Source organism: Gobio gobio (assembly GCF_949357685.1).
Source record: "Gobio gobio genome assembly, chromosome: 1".
NCBI classification, from domain to species: domain Eukaryota; kingdom Metazoa; phylum Chordata; class Actinopteri; order Cypriniformes; family Gobionidae; genus Gobio; species Gobio gobio.
The window spans coordinates 2,627,026-2,646,361 of NC_137097.1; the positions used below are offsets into that span (position 1 = coordinate 2,627,026).

General features: G+C 39.9%; 1 protein-coding gene across 2 annotated transcripts; it reads left to right on the forward strand.

Moving 5' to 3' along the window:
* The first annotated feature begins 833 nt into the window (after window positions 1–833).
* On the forward strand, window positions 834–18,202 carry LOC307127976 (cytolytic toxin-alpha-like). Of its 2 annotated transcripts, XM_079819476.1 has the most exons (8): window positions 834–957; window positions 1,736–1,858; window positions 6,050–6,162; window positions 6,273–6,345; window positions 13,187–13,279; window positions 13,420–15,123; window positions 17,145–17,180; window positions 17,392–18,202. In XM_079819476.1, exons 2-8 carry the CDS (start codon window positions 1,810–1,812, stop codon window positions 17,556–17,558), a joined length of 2,235 nt encoding a protein of 744 aa, XP_079675602.1. In that variant the 5' UTR covers window positions 834–957; window positions 1,736–1,809; the 3' UTR covers window positions 17,559–18,202. The 2 variants fall into 2 exon arrangements, with proteins under 2 accessions (XP_079675602.1, XP_079675603.1); XM_079819477.1 differs by lacking the exon at window positions 1,736–1,858 and having other exon boundaries at window positions 839–957.
* The last annotated feature ends 1,134 nt before the right edge of the window (window positions 18,203–19,336 follow it).

Below are 19,336 nucleotides of genomic sequence, written 5' to 3' on the forward strand. Positions count from 1 at the left end.
ACTTACATATATAAATTAGACATATTTTGTTTACATATATGGCATTAACATACAAAATGTCATCATATAAATCATTTTAATATATGTATAATAATTCTTCTATGGGTATTTCATACATGGTATAAACCTATATCTTCATATATCGTGAGGATGTATATATGTGCTAATAATGTATTGCCTTATATGAAACATATATGACATCACTACTCAGATATAGGGACATATATTGCATTTCCGTATGGGTGGTCAGAAACTGTGACGTTTTATTAGGGATCCCAATATGTCGGTTCACATTCTGACGCGGGCCACTTGCTCATCTCCTCAGCGAAAAACGAGGTATGCTTACATGCACTTCCATATTAATGCCCAATGTTCATTGGCTCATTTAGTACACACTCGAAGGCGATTAGGCTCGCATGCAATATCCCAATTCGTCGGTTCCCTTCTGACGTACATCTCCGTTCCCTCCTTCAGGGAACGAGGTTGCATGTGTAACCGAGACGTTTATTAATTGCTTTGGTGTAATTTTCACAAGCAACTGGTACATTTTCAAAACTCCTAGCACTAAAATCACAACAGACCATCAAAAGTGCAACTTTTAACTAAAGTGCTTTCACCCCCCAAATATTTCAACATATTTTCAGAAAAAAACACAAAGTATCCTTTTCACTACACAAAATAAGTGTTTGATCTACATAAATGTTTCATTCACAGAAACTGCTTTTCATAAAGATTATTCAACTTGTTTCAGTTAATCATTTCTACTCTGTACCTCACACAAAATGATTGTGTACTTCCAGAAAGCATGTCAAGGTCTAAGGGGCATTGACCTCCCCTCTCAAATATTCCCCAACATCGCATGTTTTCATGAGGCATTCCCTCAGAAGCAGGACTATAGACATCACTACAGATTTCTGATCCGCTTCAGACTCACCAAATCAAGAACAGAGACTCCAGGTAAGATGTGACTTCAGAACAAAATGAACAGAGTCAGTGTTATTGTGTTGGAGGAAAGGTTGAGCAAAGCTTCACGTTTTTTTCATCTGAAGTTTTCATAGGCCTTACACTCGTACTACACTCCCTGCAGTTATGCTCTTTTGTGCAACATGTAGCCACTTTTTTCACCTTTGGACACATCAAGCGCATAGATAAATAGCCCGCACGTGAACAAATCTTCTTCCTTCATGCCAGCATGGTCGTTGTCCTGACATGAGTCTCAAGCTGATACTCATAGCGGTCAGCCGGCGTCTTTCCCGTAGTGTCTACTGCTGCAGGACGGATATAAAATGTGTTTTGGTTGATTCCTTCACTTACAACACTGTTCATATATCTGAACTACTACAATTAAAATACAAAAACATGAATTGGGCTACTTTAACACTGTTGCTGCTGGCTGGTTTTTTTAATGTCCGTGGGTTGAAGCGACCCCAATAATGTGATGGTTAGCAGATAGAGACCCCACCGACACACAATTGGGCAGGTTTTGGGCTAGTTTTGAGTAGCCATTGGGTGAGTTTTTTTGTGAAAACCAGGCAAACCTGATTCTCAAGTGGGACAGAGGAGAAGTGTTTTCTGGAAGAAACTTTCATCAGGCAAGTTGGAGCTGTTTCACAACAATTCTGTTGGCATCATTATTTTCCTTTTTATCAGTGTAAAGCTGCTTTGTCAAATACAAATAGAGAACACATGTCATTGATTGAACACAACCACTCAATATTGATTTAACCTGTTTCAGATGATGTGACAACCAATATAAGCCAGTTCAGAGAGCAAGCAGGCTGTTGAAGTTGGGAAGGAGAAAGTCTGAGAATGGATAGAAGGAACAATGTGAGAGGACGAGGATCAATGTGTATGCGAGGTGGGCGAAGAGGAGGAGGGCAAGAAAGAGGAAGAGGAGGAAGAACATAAAAAAGCAGAGTAGCAATTTTTCTTCAAAAGACAATGACGGAAAAATATGAAATTTGTTTTTAGATTAAAAATGTACTTCTCCCTGAAGCAGTCCTGTTGCAGATTAGAACTAGAAGCCAACTGTTGAGGTGTGCAGGCAACAAAAGATTCAACAGACTGAATAAATGACCTTGACTGGTTTATTTCCAGAAAATAAGTCACCAAAGCAGATAACACATGAAAAAAAAAAACACCAATGATAACAAGAGAGTCGCCCAAATCAATGAAATAATCAAAACAAAACCCCAATCATTATTAACCCAAACCTCTAATACTAACTAACGAAAAATGCAGAAACAAAACCGAAATCTTCAGCGTATACGATGCTCAAAATAACCTACACTGACTACAAAACAAGATTACAACTGAGGGCGATCTCTCTTTCTAACTAAATAACAATAAGGAAAACTATCTATCTAAAACAAAATAAACAGGCAACTAACGCATTAATGAAGGAATCAACTCTACCAAAGGACACGCCACGGCCTCATACACGTATAATGTGTTGATCTCAAACACCTGCGAGCAATACCACAGCCGCGTGCAAACATTCTCAGACGAAACTAGCGTCGCTGACATAATAATGTACAAACCCCCAACGGAGTGTTAACTCAGCAATAACTTAGTACAAACAAAGTGAGCAGGGCATTTGACAGTCGCCGATAACACAGAGATGAAAAATGAGTGAGAGTTCGTATGAATCCCCTCACTGCCCATTTACAAGAAATGGGGCCTTTTATCTTGCCCGTCCGTCCGCTGATTGGTCGACGTCACTCAAACGTCACCCGCGTTACGTCGAACGTCCCTCCTTGCTTAGTGACGGCCATGTAGTTTTCGTCTGCGGTGATTCCCTAGGTAAAGCAACACAAAAAGAATGGAAAAGACAATTCCCCCCCCCAAACCATACAAAGAAACACATGGAATGTAACAAGACTCTTTTCGTGCAGTGGTTTTAAGGCCCTGACACACCATTCTGACGGTTTGACCCAGACCCAGGCAACGTGAGCCAAGCCCACAGTCGGCTTTAGTCATTGCTAGTTCGGTTTAGTGTTTCAGGGCCTTAAGAATGTATTTTTCTGTACAAAAAGCTTGTTTGGAGATGATTCTCAATCCTGAAGTCCTCCCCTGCCACCCCTCCCTCTGAGAACAGCCAGCACTAGTGTCATTAACATATGAAAGGTCTTCTTCACATCTAGCAGTGTTTCAGCTGTATATGTTCGTGAAATCTCACGGATTCCTGTATACGTCCGCATATGTGAGGTTTTCGGGTTTTTCTGGAAATATACTGTTCCTTGTTACTCTGATCCGCTTTTTCCCACATATATCCGGTAAACATCAAATTACACAGCAGTATACATACCATGCCCGGATATTGCTGAACTTCAGTGTTCCCTTTCGTTCATATAATAAATAACGAATGGGGGGGTTTTCGCTTAGAAGCCAATTGCCTTCGAGGAATCTAACAGCGCCCAATGGCAGTGCCAATGCCATGGGCGTGCGGAATTTGCATGCGTAACTCCGCCCCACATCGTGGGTATATAAGGAAGGATGCTGGCAACATCGCATTATGTGTCTGCTGCGGAGCCAAGAACTACTCTTCACTCCTTCAAGCCTGATACTGAGTCTTTGTCAGCCTTCGAGACGAGCAGCTTTCCAGAGGCGTTGGTGTCTACGGCGCGTTCCGGCGATCGCATACTGCCTGCCTGCTGATCTGCGCAGTGGTCTGCTAGACAGCTGGTGCGTGTTCCCTGGGCACTTCGGTGTCTCCACGGACTGGATACGTGCAATATTTTCCTAAGGTGAGCTTTCCGAAAGCCCTGAGCTCCTCCAGCACTGTCGACGCCGACATCAGTAAGTCTGCCCTTTCGAGCCCAGACCCTCATGTCCGGCCAGGTGCCCCGTGTGCATGGTTCCCCTCCGGCGACCCCACACGTGTATTTCCACCGTAAGCCTCCTCAGTGAGCAGGTGTCTTTCCCTTGGCAAGTCCCTGCCATCCCTGGGGTTAAAAATCCCCCAGAGTTTCCCATATGCAGCCCTTAGCGGGTCATATGTGTACTCTCTAAGTCCTCCCCACGGGTAGGCATTTTGGCATATCTCCACTGGAATATGCTTCCCAGTTTACCTTGGCAGTGCCGATCCTGACCTCCCTGGGGCCCTAAGCAAAATTCTGCTAAGGGGCCCTCTAACTGACCCGTGACGCCGTGAGCTATGTAAACCATTTGCCATTGCCACACAGTCACACCTGACACTTCAGTGATCCCAATACAATCCTCCCTCCTTTAAACAAAACAGTCGCAATACAGAATGAGGTTCAAACAAACAATATTTATTGAATAGAGTATTTCCTATAGAATATTAAGATAACAAGTGAATATTATTAAGTAAGTGAATATTAACGTAAACATAAATAAGAAGAAAATAATAAATTATAACTCTGAGCTTTGGCTTTTGGGATTAACTTAGGTTCTCTCTACAGCCTGGGCATTTTCGGCATCAGTATGGGCAACACCAGTCTATTTTATTTAATATTATTAGTATTAGCTATTATTGACTAACTATTAGTAAAAATAATCAAGAATTCACATTGCAAATAGTAAAAAAATGTAATGCTTGATATCAAAAATGCATAAACTGTGAATGAATAAAAGCTAAAATGGCTTGCCATAGCATGTTAAAGTTTTTTTTTATTTTTGTAATACATATGGTGAAGCAATTCTTGATTCATGGTTATTATTAACTGAGGGATGTGCATCCACACATTGACCAGTATGTCCAGCTAATCAACATTTTAAATTCAATATAGCCTATAAATCAAGTCAATCACTGTCAAATTATCAATACATTGCTTTCCATCTTGCATAATTAGTGCAGTGCAGTTGTATAGAGTTTTTAACTACACATTGACTGAGACTAGATAATCAGTGTCTTGTTTTAAAAGTATGTATGTATAATGTGCACTTTTGATGAGGAGTGCCATCATTCACGCCCATATTGTACAGTCTGTCTGGTCTCCACATATATTTCTGCTTGAAAAATGTGCATTTCATTTCGTGCATATGAATGAACGCATGATAACACACGCGACGCGGTTATCTTTTCCGAGCTGCAGTAAACAAACACCGTTGCACTTTGTCGTTTATCAAAAACAAACGTAATAAATAAATTGTATTTTACTCTCACTTTTGTCAGGCACAAAGTGATGCAAGAGATGCACTGCCTGCCTGTACAGCTAGGTTAGCAAGACCGAGAAAACACAACAGAAATGCACATAAACTTTACTTTGCTGACATCAAACTTAGAGAGAAGACAAGTTTACTTGATTGTTGTTCCCGCAGTTCACTTTCATGGGGTTTTTTTTTTCCTCTTTTCATGACCAGAAGGATAGTTTCGCTTCATTTTGTCATGGATGTTGTAAACATTAATTGACGGTGACGTGACGCGCTATGACACGGGAGGAGGCGGGGCCTTGAGTAATTTGCGGGGCCCTACGCAGCTTGCGTAGTGAACGTATAGGGCTGATCGGCTCTGTACCTTGGTATTCCTTTGCTAAGTGGGAGTCCTTCGTCCGTACTAGTCTTACGACAGGGTACTCACACTTACGCAGGGCACTGGATGACAGCCGAGTGGCGTCACTGTATTGGGACCCCCATTCGTTAGTCACTAACGTTACGTCGTAGTGACTGAACGAAAGGGAACGTCTCGGTTACGTATGTAACCCTTGTTCCCTGAGGAGGGAATGGAGACGTAACATCCCTTTGCCACTCCGCTGTACCGCTGGAACGGTCGAGAGCTCAGTCTTGGCTCCACAGCAGTAACATAATGCGATGTTGCCAGCGTCCTTCCTTATATACCCACGATGTGGGGCCGAGTTACGCATGCAAATTCCGCATGCCCATGGCATTGGCACTGCCATTGGGCGCTGTTAAATTCCTCAAAGGCAATTGGCTTCTAAGCGAAACCCCCCCATTCGTTAGTCACTAACGTTATGTCTCCGTTCCCTCCTCAGGGAACGAGGGTTACATATGTAACCAAGACGTTTTCATGCAGTGACAAGGTTGTGGTATGCATCTCCTTCACTGACCTTCACTGATATTCACACAGGTCTCCTTGTTGACGATTCCAAGATGGCAGCACATGTGATGTCCCTGAAGCAGCCGAGCTGGATCTACTCTATATGTTTATGGTTGGCAACCCTAGCTGTGGTGAATGCACAGGTAAGTACACTCCCTCAGACAAAATGTGGAAGTATAAACAGATGTATTTCATGAGATTAAAGATACAAAATCTTTGTATATGATTATATGAACCATTCTTCCAAAAATAGGAAGTGCTACAACCCAAACCTGACAAGCTTCAGATTTTAAATGAAGACACCAAAGGAGACACAAAATATCCAGGTAAGATTGAAATGTTACAAAATGTGAATGTGCCATCAACAATATCACAGGGACAGATTCAAAATCATTAGAAGGACAAATTGTCTCAGTGTAGTGGGTTTTCTTCTGCGTTGTGTCTTAATGTGTAGGTGTGATAATAAAAGAGCCCACACAATGATGCAGTTAAAAAAAGGTCTTTTTTTTGGTCACTTTGGACTCACGGTTTCTGTGTCAACACAAAACAGACACCATCAGACACAATCCATCAACATCTCTGGTCTAGCTGTGGCTCTCTCCATAACATCCAGCGAAAGAGAGCCTTATTACATGCAATACAAATTATAGAAACAAAATACAATAATAAGAAAAGTTAAATAGAAAAATAAAGAATATAACTAAAATAAACAGAAGAATATAACTAAAATACTAATGATCCATTTACATACCTGTGTCAACCAGAGATGCTCACAAGTCTCTGAGCTAGAGTCCAAGTCAAGTCTCAAGTCTCTGGGCTAGAGTCCAAGTCAAGTCTCAAGTCTCTTTATTATAATAAGTCTCTGGTTATAATAAGTGTTACATCACGTACGGCGACCCATCCAGGCTGTGTAGAACACTGCAAAGCTATATATAAGGAAATTAAAGCATGTAATATGTTATTTTGACACCTTTCTCTATTAACATACCGTATCAGCTTTGATTTTGTTATATAACTGTAAACAGGCTATTGCAACATGACAAAAAGACCAAGAATGCTTTACTTTTAAGATAATATCTGTATTTTGCCTTGTAGCATGAACGCACGGTACAGTACAGACCAAAAAATACTATCCACCAAATTAACACACTACACTTCCTTATGATAGAGAATCCTCAATTATTTGTTATTTACTTAGTTGCGCGCACACACACACACACACACACACTCAAGCAAACACACAGAAACACTCACAGTCTCTCACACACAAACACACCCAGTCACACACACACACACACACACAAACACACACACACACACACACACACACACACACACACACTCAAGCAACCACACAGAAACACTCTCTCAGTCTCACACACACACACACACACACACACGCACACTCTCAGGCAAACACACACACAGAAACACTCTCTCAGTCTCTCACACACACACACACACACACACACACGGTTTACGGGGACTCTCCATAGACGTAATGGTTTTACTAATGTACAAATGGTATAATCTATTCACCTACACTAACCCTAACGTTACCCCTAAACATACCAATCACAGAAAACTTTTGGCCTTTTTTGAATTTCAAGAAAAATCGAATGAACCACGATTACGTTTTATTTTAATACCCATGTCATTATACACATTTGTGTCCTCATAAACCATATACAAGAACACACACACACACTTTTAAAAACGTTTTTTCCCCACTTTTTGAAAACGGGTCTGTAGGACAACAAGGGTTAACATTAAACAAACACTCATTTATATTTAATAAAGAAAACAGTCAGAGTTAACCTCCCGTAATGTTAGGTAGTAGCTAAAGCAAGAAGCAAGCTAACGGTAGATGGTCAATGCGCTAAACATGTTTACTGACCTGTCAGGGTGCGTTTTCAGATGCCTTATAAAATTAGATGTGGTTGAGCCAGAATCTTTTATCTTGAGCCTGCATATTTTACATTGAGCGCTTCTTTTGTTTGGGCTGTCGTGTTGAAAGTTTTTAAATCCAAAACTTATAATGAGTGGCACAGCAGCGGCAGGTGCAGTCGACATGATTGCTCGTTGTTCTCTCGTGTGTGGCCCCGCGCGCACGCCGCGCAGCAGATACGTGTCACGTGGCAGGTTATAGGTACCGGGGTGGGGAGGGGAATAACAGCGAGCTCTTCAGACGTTTCCTAAAAATAAACATTGTTCACGAGTCCCACAGCTCGAGTCCGAGTCGAGTCTGAAGTCTTTCGAGGACAAGTCTGAAGTCACTGTGTGTGCGACTTAAGTCGCACTCGAGTCCGAGTCTCAAACTCGAGTCCCCATCTTTGGTGTCAACACAAAACAGACACCATCAGACACAATCCATCAACATCTCTGGTCTAGCTGTGCCTGTCAATCATCTCATAATGTCTCAATGTAAATCCATATAAAAGAAATTGCATTTAAACAATCACATGGATCATTAAAAGAAACCAATACAATACACAATTACAAATGTAGACTCATAACTCGTGTAACATAGATGTACCCAACTTAATTTTAACGAGGAATGCATAGCCCTATAACGAACTGTATCAGCATATCGCACGTGCAACAGCGGCCATTACGAAACTTCATACAATCAATTAAATGTACTCTTAAGAATGTTCACACTTCATATAAACAACCTCTAATTAGAGAAGAGACATTAAACGAACTCATTTTACAAAAAGCATCCCTAAATAGTGATGGGACATCTGAAGCGAGGCTCCGGAGCTTGTGTCGAGCAAAAAGGGGCGTTCCAGATGAAGCCCCGATTCGAGGCTTGTATCGTTTCCGTGAAAATCACGTGACGATGACAAACGAGGCCTCGGTTTCTGTTGAATACGTCATTGCTTCATTCTGAGTATCGCTTCCGAATAAACGTGGTTCGAAACCTCGCGCCTCTTGTGGGGTTTGCAGTAGGCGTTTGCATTGGTGTTGAGGTGTTGGTTGTACGTAGTAGCGATCAGTAGCGTGTTTGTAGTAGCATAGTTATCATTATATATCATAGCTTGTATTATATATTATATTACATTATACTTAGTTTAGTAGATTATTAGAATAAATTAGTTCAGTAGATTATTAGAGTAAATTAGCCTATATCTAGTTGTAATACCTATAATACATATATATATATATATATATATATATATATATATATATATATATATATATATATATATATATATATATATATATATATATATAAATATATATATATATATAAATATATATATATATATATATAAATATATATATATATATAAATATATATATAAATATATATATATATATATATATATATATATATATATATATATATATATATATATATATATATATATATATATATATTATTCATTTTATTTATATAAAAGTATACGCAGTATACCTCTATCTGTAAAATTCTGTTTATAGTAATAGCCATCTGTATATTATATTATATTCATAGTACATATCCACCTGTAAATTCTGTTTATAGTATTAACCATCTGTATATTATTCACTGTACATATTCACCTGGAAATTCTGTTTATAGTAATAACCATCTCTCTATTTATAGATATATTTATATATACTCAGTACATATCCATGTCCTGCACTTATGCAAACGTTGTATATCCTGCACTTGCTGCTATTGCACTTCTGGTTAGACCTAAACTGCATTTCGTTGCCTTGTACTTGTACTTGTGTAATGACAATAAAGTTGAATCTAATCTAATCTAATTTATAGGCGCCTTTCATGACACTCAAGGACACCTTACAAAGTTCACACAAAAGATAAAAGTTTCATCAAACAATACAGAGATAGAAATATATATATATATATATATATATATATATATATATATATATATATATATATATATATATATATATATATATATATATATATATATATATATATATATATATATATATATTATTATTATATGTATAGCCTCCCAGTTCCATGCACTATTGCACTCCCAATCAGCACTGCACACACAATAATTTCTTTACTATCATTTGGGCCATTCACTGTCATCACTAACCCAAAGAACTACTGAATAGTTGAACACAAAGTTGTGTGTTTGTGTGAGTTGTGTGTGCATAGGTTAATACAAGCAGAGTAAAATACTTTATTTAATACACAGGCAATAGAAAAAGGGTGTGCCCACACTATGACAATTTGGTTGCTCAGGATGAATAGATTTGTGTGCGATACATTGCTTTGCACAGCAGGTGTCACTAGGGAGCACACTGTTTCATGAGGCTTCAGCTAAATGAATCTTTTGGTGAACCAATGGGCTGGAAAGCCTCAGTGGTTCAGAAAGACTCATTTGGCCATCACTATCCCTAAACAACAATTATTTAACACAAGTTGAGCACTTTTTCGAGGAGCTGATAAAAACATACCTCTCTCCATAACATCCAGCGAAAGAGAGCGTGCGCACGGAAGTTGCATCAGCTTTCCCCTCACACATGCGCATGAAGTCACTTACACAATGCTTTCTTAACTTTTTACAATTTTACAAATTAATAAAAACAGTCAAACAAAACACAAATGCAGATATAAAAATAAAGAAAGGAAAAACACTTTGTAAATTATAAGCATATTATACTTATGATCACATGACCATACCGAAATGTTCCTCCAATACCAATTTCAAAATAAAAGACCCCAAAATTAATAGCCTAAAGTTAATTACTCATTTCAAAATAAAGTATCACAAAATTAATACAGTTAATTATTTCAATAATCTAGTGTAACAACATTCACTCGTTACATCAGGTTATGTATGTCACCCAGTTCCCTAAGAGGAGAGCAAGACGCTGCGTCATAGTATTGATGCTATGGGAATGCCTGCTGCAGAACCAGAACTTTTGGCAATATAGTGTATATATGTTTTATCACTACCCAAATCTAACCGACTGTGTAGGGTTTTTTATCCGTTTGCACCAAAACGGTGTAGTTACGCTGATGTTAAGCTCACCATTGCTGTGTGAAACAGCCGTGAAAGGTAACAACTCATAGATTCTGATCTCTCAACTGGGGATGTTGACAGTTTTAAATTCCAGACCCACATGAAAAATACTATAGTATATTATAGTAAAATTACTCTATTAAATACTATAGTGTTTTTGAACCGTACTTTAGTAAATATACTACAGTAAATTAAAAAAGTGTAGTAAATACTATAATATACTACAAAATACTAGTATTTACTAGAGTAATTTTACTATAGTATAATATAGTATTTTTTCATGTGGGGAGCTCCCAGCACAAGAAAATTGTATGACTGGCCATCCGATTGTACTTCAAGTCTTCTTCCCTTCACTGCATTAATCGCTGCAGCAAGAGAAGGTCTTCCTTCAGACACTTACAGCCACAGGTGTATAAATCAAGCACTAGGCATGCAGACGCTTCTACAAACATTTGTGAAAGAATGAGTCGCTCTCATGAGCTTGGCGTCCAGCACCTGTGTCGCTAGAAGAGTGAGGGTGATACAAAGGGTTGACTACTTGTAGGTGAACATGTCCACTTCAGCTTGACTGGTCATTCCCCTGGCCTCGGCCCTCGTTTTGACCGGGTATCTGCTCCCATATTTGCATGCCCCAGGTGTAAATTGCCCTCTGGGAGAGCAGTTTGGTTTCTGCCCAGAGCAGGAATAGGGCCTGAGTAGGGGGTGCAAACACAGCCCGATCTGGTGATTGATGTAAGAGACTCGATTGTAATTTGCTTTGGAGAAAAGCATGTGTTGAATTTGTAAATGTAAATCTAGCATTTTATATGATTTTATATATTCTGACTGGAAGGTTGAATGTTTGATTCTGTAATTGTCTATTTTCTTTGCATCTTTATTTTATAATGGATTTCTTCAGTATCAACTCTTTCCCTGCCATTGATGAAAATGTCCAGCTTTCCGTGTTTTCACTGTTATACTGTAGGGGGTGCTATTACACATCTTCTGAAAGAGTACAGAATCTCCTGATCAATACACAGGTGAAGAAGAAGCAGACAGGCGATATCATATGTAATCATATGCATTATATAAAATAATGTGAACATCAACAGCTTATAAATCAAAACTGCCTAATGTTACTGAATGAAATGTCTCCCCAGCACGAGCTAAAGGCTTGTGAAACTCTAGTGATGGACTCCATCTACTCCATCTGTGTTTTAATCATCGTTCTGAATCCCATCTGGATGTAGTCTTTGACAAAAAAAGAAATTTTCTCAGCTTTTTATTAAACTTACCCATATTAAAATGTTGATAAAAAACAACCTGGTCTCATTGTGAAAATGTACCTCTGGCAACGTTTTTGCAAACCACCAAAATACGTACCAATATGTACATATCTCTGCAGTTTCAAAGTGAAATGAACACTAGAGGCAGTAAAACAGCAAGCATGTAAATGAATTTTTTTTTCCATGTAAATGAATACATTTTGGAGTTTGCGTCACTTAATCTGCTCCATATCCTCGGCTTTTTTTTATATAATAAGTTTGCTCAGTAGCTCAGCTGGTACAGATTTGTACTTGTAATAATGAAAGCTCAGGTACGAATCCCGTGAAAGACAAGTCATGATAAAAGAGCTCAAAGATGAGTTCACAGAAGCTAACAAGACATGGTTACTATTGTATTTTTGTCACATTTGCTTTTGTTAACACTATCGGTTAGGTTTAGGGTTTAGTGTAGGTGTACGTTAAAAAAACAATGTCACAAAACGTCAGATTGACGCTCATCTGTTCCGGGAAAAAAACGAAGCTTTTGGCGGCACCCAGTGGACATATCACTTTGAAACTGCAGTGATATGTACATATTGGTACGTATTTTGGGGTTTGCAAAAACGTTGCCAGAGGTACATTTTCACAATGAGACCAGGCTGATAAAAAAGGAATGCATGAAAATAGAATAAAACCTTTTTTTCGCACAGGGTCTGTTCTTTCTTTTGATATGTTGCATGTTCAAATATTCATATTCTGGGGGCCAGAAACCTTTGTGTAAATGATCAAAAATACTGATGGTGGCAACTTTAAAAAAATGCTGGTGGGGAAAAAGTTGAACATTATTCATTATCACCAGATGTAATTTTGTTCACATATATAATACATATTCTGAGTATAAATATGACCGTTGTTATTTACTGCAGCCTTGGCATCAGGGCCCATTGAAGTGGCAGCTCTAGGAAGATCTCTGTTTCCTGGGATGCTGTATGACCTCCGCACGGATTCCTTCATTCCAGGTGCTTTACCAACCTAAAATCACCTCTTCACCAAATGCTGCATCACTAGTGCTTGTGTAACAACACGATAAAACCTGCATGATTCTTCAACAGTGCATTGTGTCCTCATCCGTGACTGTTAAAGCCATTTCTCATTTCAGGAGTTACTCTGTGGGATAAGAAGTCACTGAGGGAAGATTTGGACACCCGTCCAAAGCCCACGACAGCTGTGAAGTTCAGTAGCTCAGACTCTCTCTCTAGTAAGGCCAGTCTCCTGGATGTAAGTGCTTCCCTGAAGGCCAGCTTCTTAGCAGGGCTGGTGGAGGTGGGAGGATCTGCCAAGTTCCTGCGTGACACCAAATCCTCAAACCAACAGTCCAGAGTAACAATGTCTTACAGTGAAACCTCAAGATTCGAACAGCTCACTATGACTCAGCTGGGAGACATCACCAACCCTCAGGTGTTTGACCAGAAAACTGCAACTCATGTGGTCACGGCTGTACTGTACGGAGCTCAGGCCTTCATGGTGTTTGATCGGACAGTTTCAGAAGAGGAAGACAAGCAGAAGATTGAGGGAGAACTGAATGTCATGGTCAAGAAGATCCCTGGATTTTCTATTGAGGGAGAAGGAGCTTTAGAAATGACAGATGGTGATAAGCAAAAGGCTGAGAGCATTGCTTGCACATTTTATGGTGACTTCCGTCTTGAGAAGAGCCCTACCACTTACACAGAGGCTGTAGAGGTGTACAAGAAGCTCCCCTCTATCCTGAAGGAGAATCCACAGAATGCAGTTCCAATCAAAGTCTGGCTCTATCCTCTTTCTCTACTGGATTCAAAAGCAGCTCAGCTGAAGAGAGAAATCACCACACGTCTGGTTTCCAACACTGAAGATATAATGGAGGAGCTGGGAGAAGTAGAGAGGACATACAACGACCTCTCCAGAAAAACACTGGTGAATGCTTTCAGCGATATCAAAGAGAGGCTGCGCTTATTTCAGCGCTCTCTTAACATTTACCAAACGGTGCTCCTGAAAGCAGTGGCCAGGGTCTTGCCTGCTATACGAGGAGGAGAGATGGAGGAGAAGTCACTGGAAGACGTCCTGAAGATCCACTACAGCTCCCCTTTTAAAGCTGACAGGATTAACCAGAGGTTAGATGGTGCAAAGGCTGAACTTGACCTCTTGAGTTCTCACACCAAGACACTGAAGAGAATCACAACTGAAGACTCAGACCATCTCAACTCGATCTTCCTTGATCCTGATATTGATGTTGTGGTGTGCTTGACCTTCACATCTCTGAAGTATGAAGACTCGAATCTTTCAACCCTGAAGGAGTTTCTGAAATCTGACAAGTTTAAAGAGCTAGATGGAGAACAAAGCATGGTTTCTGTGGCATCTGACAGAAAGTGGTTCAATGATACTGCGGTCATCTCAAAGATGAGAGAGAACTTATCTCTTTTCAGAAGTTTTTCAGAGGCTAATAAAGATGAAAAGAGATACAGATTCATTATTTCTGCCATCCCCGATCCATCCAGTCCAGGCTCCTCCATCCGTCTGTATGAAAAAGGGCAGCTGACAGACACTCAGTTCCAGCCCGTGTCAAAGCCACCCCCTCCAGAAGTGAAGGAGGTCCTGGAGCGCAGTGTGTCCCTGAAACTGCAGAAGTCCCCGACTGGAGAAACTGTGCAGTACAGAGTGGAGTACCAGCAGGTGAACAGGGAACAGTGGCATGTCATAAACACACCTGATGAAGACTTTACTCTGACTGGATTGGAGTCTGGACAGCAGTACTTGATCCGCTACAGGACCGTGGGTAAAGTGGGAGTGAGTGAAGCCAGTGACACTATCGGCCCCATACCGTCTTCAGGTGAGTGCCATATGTTCATTTCTTTGTATTAATCTCTATCTTTAAAAAAATAATAATAATTTGCTTCACTTACTCAATGTTTGTTAATAATGTTATGCTATTAATAATTATAGGGTACAATATTAATGTAACAGTTTGTAAAGTGTTTCCCAATTGACTGTATATATGAACTTATTATTTGTCTCATTCATGTTGTCACAGAAAGTCCTTAAAAACACAGAGTATATTATGTATATGATGTCAGATGTAGGCTACTGTACTACTGCGGAGATCATGGGCAGATGTTACAAACACACATTTCTCTGAATGAAAACCAAAAGGACAGTTAAAAATATAGCTAACATACAAATAAATGGCTCATAATTAAAACAAAACACACAAACAAACAAATAATCAACTTAGAACACAAAAACCGTTAAGCCCACTATCATGGCATTTCTGCAGAAAACGACATGATTGATTAATATAAATCATATCTTTAACAAATGCAAAACTCATCATTTATATTCTTTAATAATAATTCATAATAAATGCAAAGCATACAGAAGTTCATTGTGAATCTATAAAATAATGTATGACAAGTTCAGGCTTCAATGATAAAAGAGAAAGCCGTGAACAGATTCAGTATTTTTAAATATACTGTATGAATGAGTTCAGCACATCGTGACAGTAATATTACAGACAACACAACTCTCTCACCGTGTAGAGGACGGAGTGCAGTTCTAGCAGGTCCAGTTGTCTCCAGCAGGGGGTGTGTGTGCTCGGGGTGTTGGGCAATGCCCCTGTGTCAGCAGATGCTCTGTCCTGTTGGATAGTCGGGTCATGCTTGTGCAATCCTGTAAACATAAGAGCAGTTCTCAGTGAACCCGACTCATTCCTCTCTCCACGTGGTTTCTGTATAGAGGAGCGCGGGCACGACCTAACGCCGGTTAGCTGTAACACGACGAAACTTAGTGTATTTACTAGTTGCCATATCAACTATTATTTAGAGAAAAAATAGCGGCAACATTAAAAAAATCTTTGGAAGATATTACTGAACATTTATTTAACCATAGCAAAAGTGAATTTCTTACTTCAGTTTATTTTTCATCTCTGTTTTTTGTGTTTGTTTAAAATAAGACAAATCTGATATGATATTAATCTTATATCTGTTATTTAACATTTGAGAAAGTTCTTTATCCTCCTGGGACCCACGAATAGACTTTTGTCCACTGTAGTGGACGTTATATTTTAGGGAATTTCTCTGACATCATACATGTCACATGTCACAGTCTGGATGCCCTGTGAAGAGCACATTCAGAAAAAATAAAGCATCTAAATGCTGCGACAAAGACGGGTCTTTGTTTTTATATGCCACCATCATACTAAACAGCGTGAAGTTTAGGGAGTTAACGCCGGGAGGAGAACTTCGGGCCCTGGAGAAGACGGATCTCCCCTGTATCTCCCAACCATGGTTAGGAGACAGAAGCAGGAAAGGTTAACATCAGGCATTCTGGAGACATAACAAGTGAATAGGGAAAGAAATTACAAATCAATATTCCTATGAAATATTAGATATTATTATGAAAATGTTGCCAATTATTACTCTTATTTTTTCATTACATGTTGCACCAAGAACACATTAAGATTATAATTATATTACAAAAAGTCATTTAAAGCCATCATTATAATGACATATAATATCACTGCTTACACATAAAGTAATCTCTAGTGGTTTAATCCGAGTCTCATGAAGCGATGCGATTACTTTATGATGAACAAAGTGAAATCTGAGTCGGATTCCCTCTCCAGTCCAATCTGTGATCAGTTGATGTCTACAGAAGCCAAATCACATATGGTGACATGTCAATAGTGTCAAACCCTCAATAGTGCTCGTGTCAGGATTAGGGCTCTGGAAACAGCAGGAACATTTCTCTAAATATCTTCTGTGTTGGAGGATTTCTGCATGTGTTAGCAATGGATGCAGGATCAGTTTCTCTTGTCATGATACTCACACTCTTCATGTCTGTTGATTTCCACAGTCCCTGATCCCAAGACCAGGAGCGACTTCCTGCACTGTAAGAACACAAGCAGAGAAACTCATGAGTGTGTGTTCATGTTCTTCCTGCAGAAGAGGAAAGAAAACATGACAGAAGAGTTTTAGAGTTGATCATGTGAATGATGATTAAACTGAACTGAGACACTGATGATATATTGAACATGAAGAGTTCAGCTACATTACAAGATCAGATTCATAATCGCTCATTCTGATGTGTTTCTCTCCACCAGACTACCTTCGGCTGACTCCAGACCTGAACACAGTGAATAAAGAGCTCCGTCTGTCTGAGGGGAACAGAGAGATTACATACACTTACAACACTCAGAGTCTCAGTCGTATCCTGATCATCCAGACAGATTTGATGAGTGGCCTCAGGTGTTGTGTAGAGAGAGTGTGAGTGGACGCTCTTACTGGGAGTTTGAGTGTAGTGGAGATGGTGTGTATATATCAGTGTCATATCAGAGCATCTGCAGGAAGGGAGGGGTTATTGAGTGTTTGTTTGGATATAATGATCAGTCCTGGAGTTTGCTCTGCTCTCCTGACAGATACACATTCAGACACAATAGCATACGGACTGATCTTCCTGTAGAGCCCATCCTCAGCTCTAGCTGTAATAGAGTAGGAGTGTATGTGGATCACGGTGCAGGAACTCTGTCCTTCTACAGCGTCTCTGGAGACACAATGAGCCTCATCCACACAGTCCAGACCACATTCACTGAGCCGCTCTATCCTGGGTTTTGGGTTGGTTCTGGATCATCAGTGAAACTGTTGTGATGAATCAGGAGAGACTGATGAGGGATTCTACCCATAATGCATTGAGCTCATGATAATCAGTGACTGTGAGACGTTATAGAGTCTCTTCATTACATTAATACTACAGCTGAACTCCTGTCACTGAAACAACATGTGTGTTTGTGTGTGTGTGTGTAATAAACCCTCATACAGACAAGATCAGTGTGTGTGTGTGTGTGTGTGTTTAATAAACCCTCATACAGACAAGGTCAGTGTGTGTGTGTGTGTGTAATAAACCCTCATACAGACAAGATCAGTGTGTGTGTGTGTGTGTGTGTGTGTGTGTGTGTGTGTGTGTGTGTGTGTGTGTGTGTGTTTAATAAACCCTCATACAGACAAGATCAGTGTGTGTGTGTGTGTGTGTGTGTGTGTGTGTGTAATAAACCCTCATACAGACAAGATCAGTGTGTGTGTGTGTGTGTGTGTGTGTGTGTGTGTAATAAACCCTCATACAGACAAGATCAGTGTGTGTGTGTGTGTGTGTGTGTGTGTGTGTGTTTAATAAACCCTCATACAGACAAGATCAGTGTGTGTGTGTGTGTGTGTGTGTGTGTGTGTGTGTGTAATAAACCCTCATACAGACAAGATCAGTGTGTGTGTGTGTGTGTGTGTGTGTGTGTGTGTGTGTGTGTGTGTGTGTGTGTGTGTGTGTGTGTGTGTGTGTGTGTAATAAACCCTCATACAGACAAGATCAGTGTGTGTGTGTGTGTGTGTGTGTGTGTGTAATAAACCCTCATACAGACAAGATCAGTGTGTGTGTGTGTGTGTGTGTGTGTGTGTGTGTGTGTGTGTGTGTGTGTGTGTGTGTGTGTGTGTGTGTGTGTAATAAACCCTCGTACAGACAAGATCAGTGTGTGTGTGTGTGTAATAAACCCTCATACAAACAAGATCAGTGTGTGTGTGTGTGTGTGTAATAAACCCTCATACAGACAAGATCAGTGTGTGTGTGTGTGTGTGTGTGTGTGTGTGTGTGTGTGTGTGTGTGTGTGTGTAATAAACCCTCATACAGACAAGATCAGTGTGTGTGTGTGTGTGTGTGTGTGTAATAAACCCTCATACAGACAAGATGTGTGTGTGTGTGTGTGTGTGTGTGTGTGTGTGTGTGTGTGTGTGTGTGTGTGTGTGTGTGTGTGTGTGTGTGTGTGTGAGTGACCAGCCCAGACTAGGGGTGTAACGATTCATCTACTACATCGATGTATCGATTTATATTCCTATGATCTGACTACATCGATCTGTGCTCGGCAAGTTGGCCTTCCGGACGACATATATCGATCTAACATCGTTTTAAAAGGTAATCAATCGATTGTATCGATCATAGGAAATAACGCATTGGATTTAAGCACGTCAGACTTTATAAGGATGTTTTATCTTAGCACTTTTAAT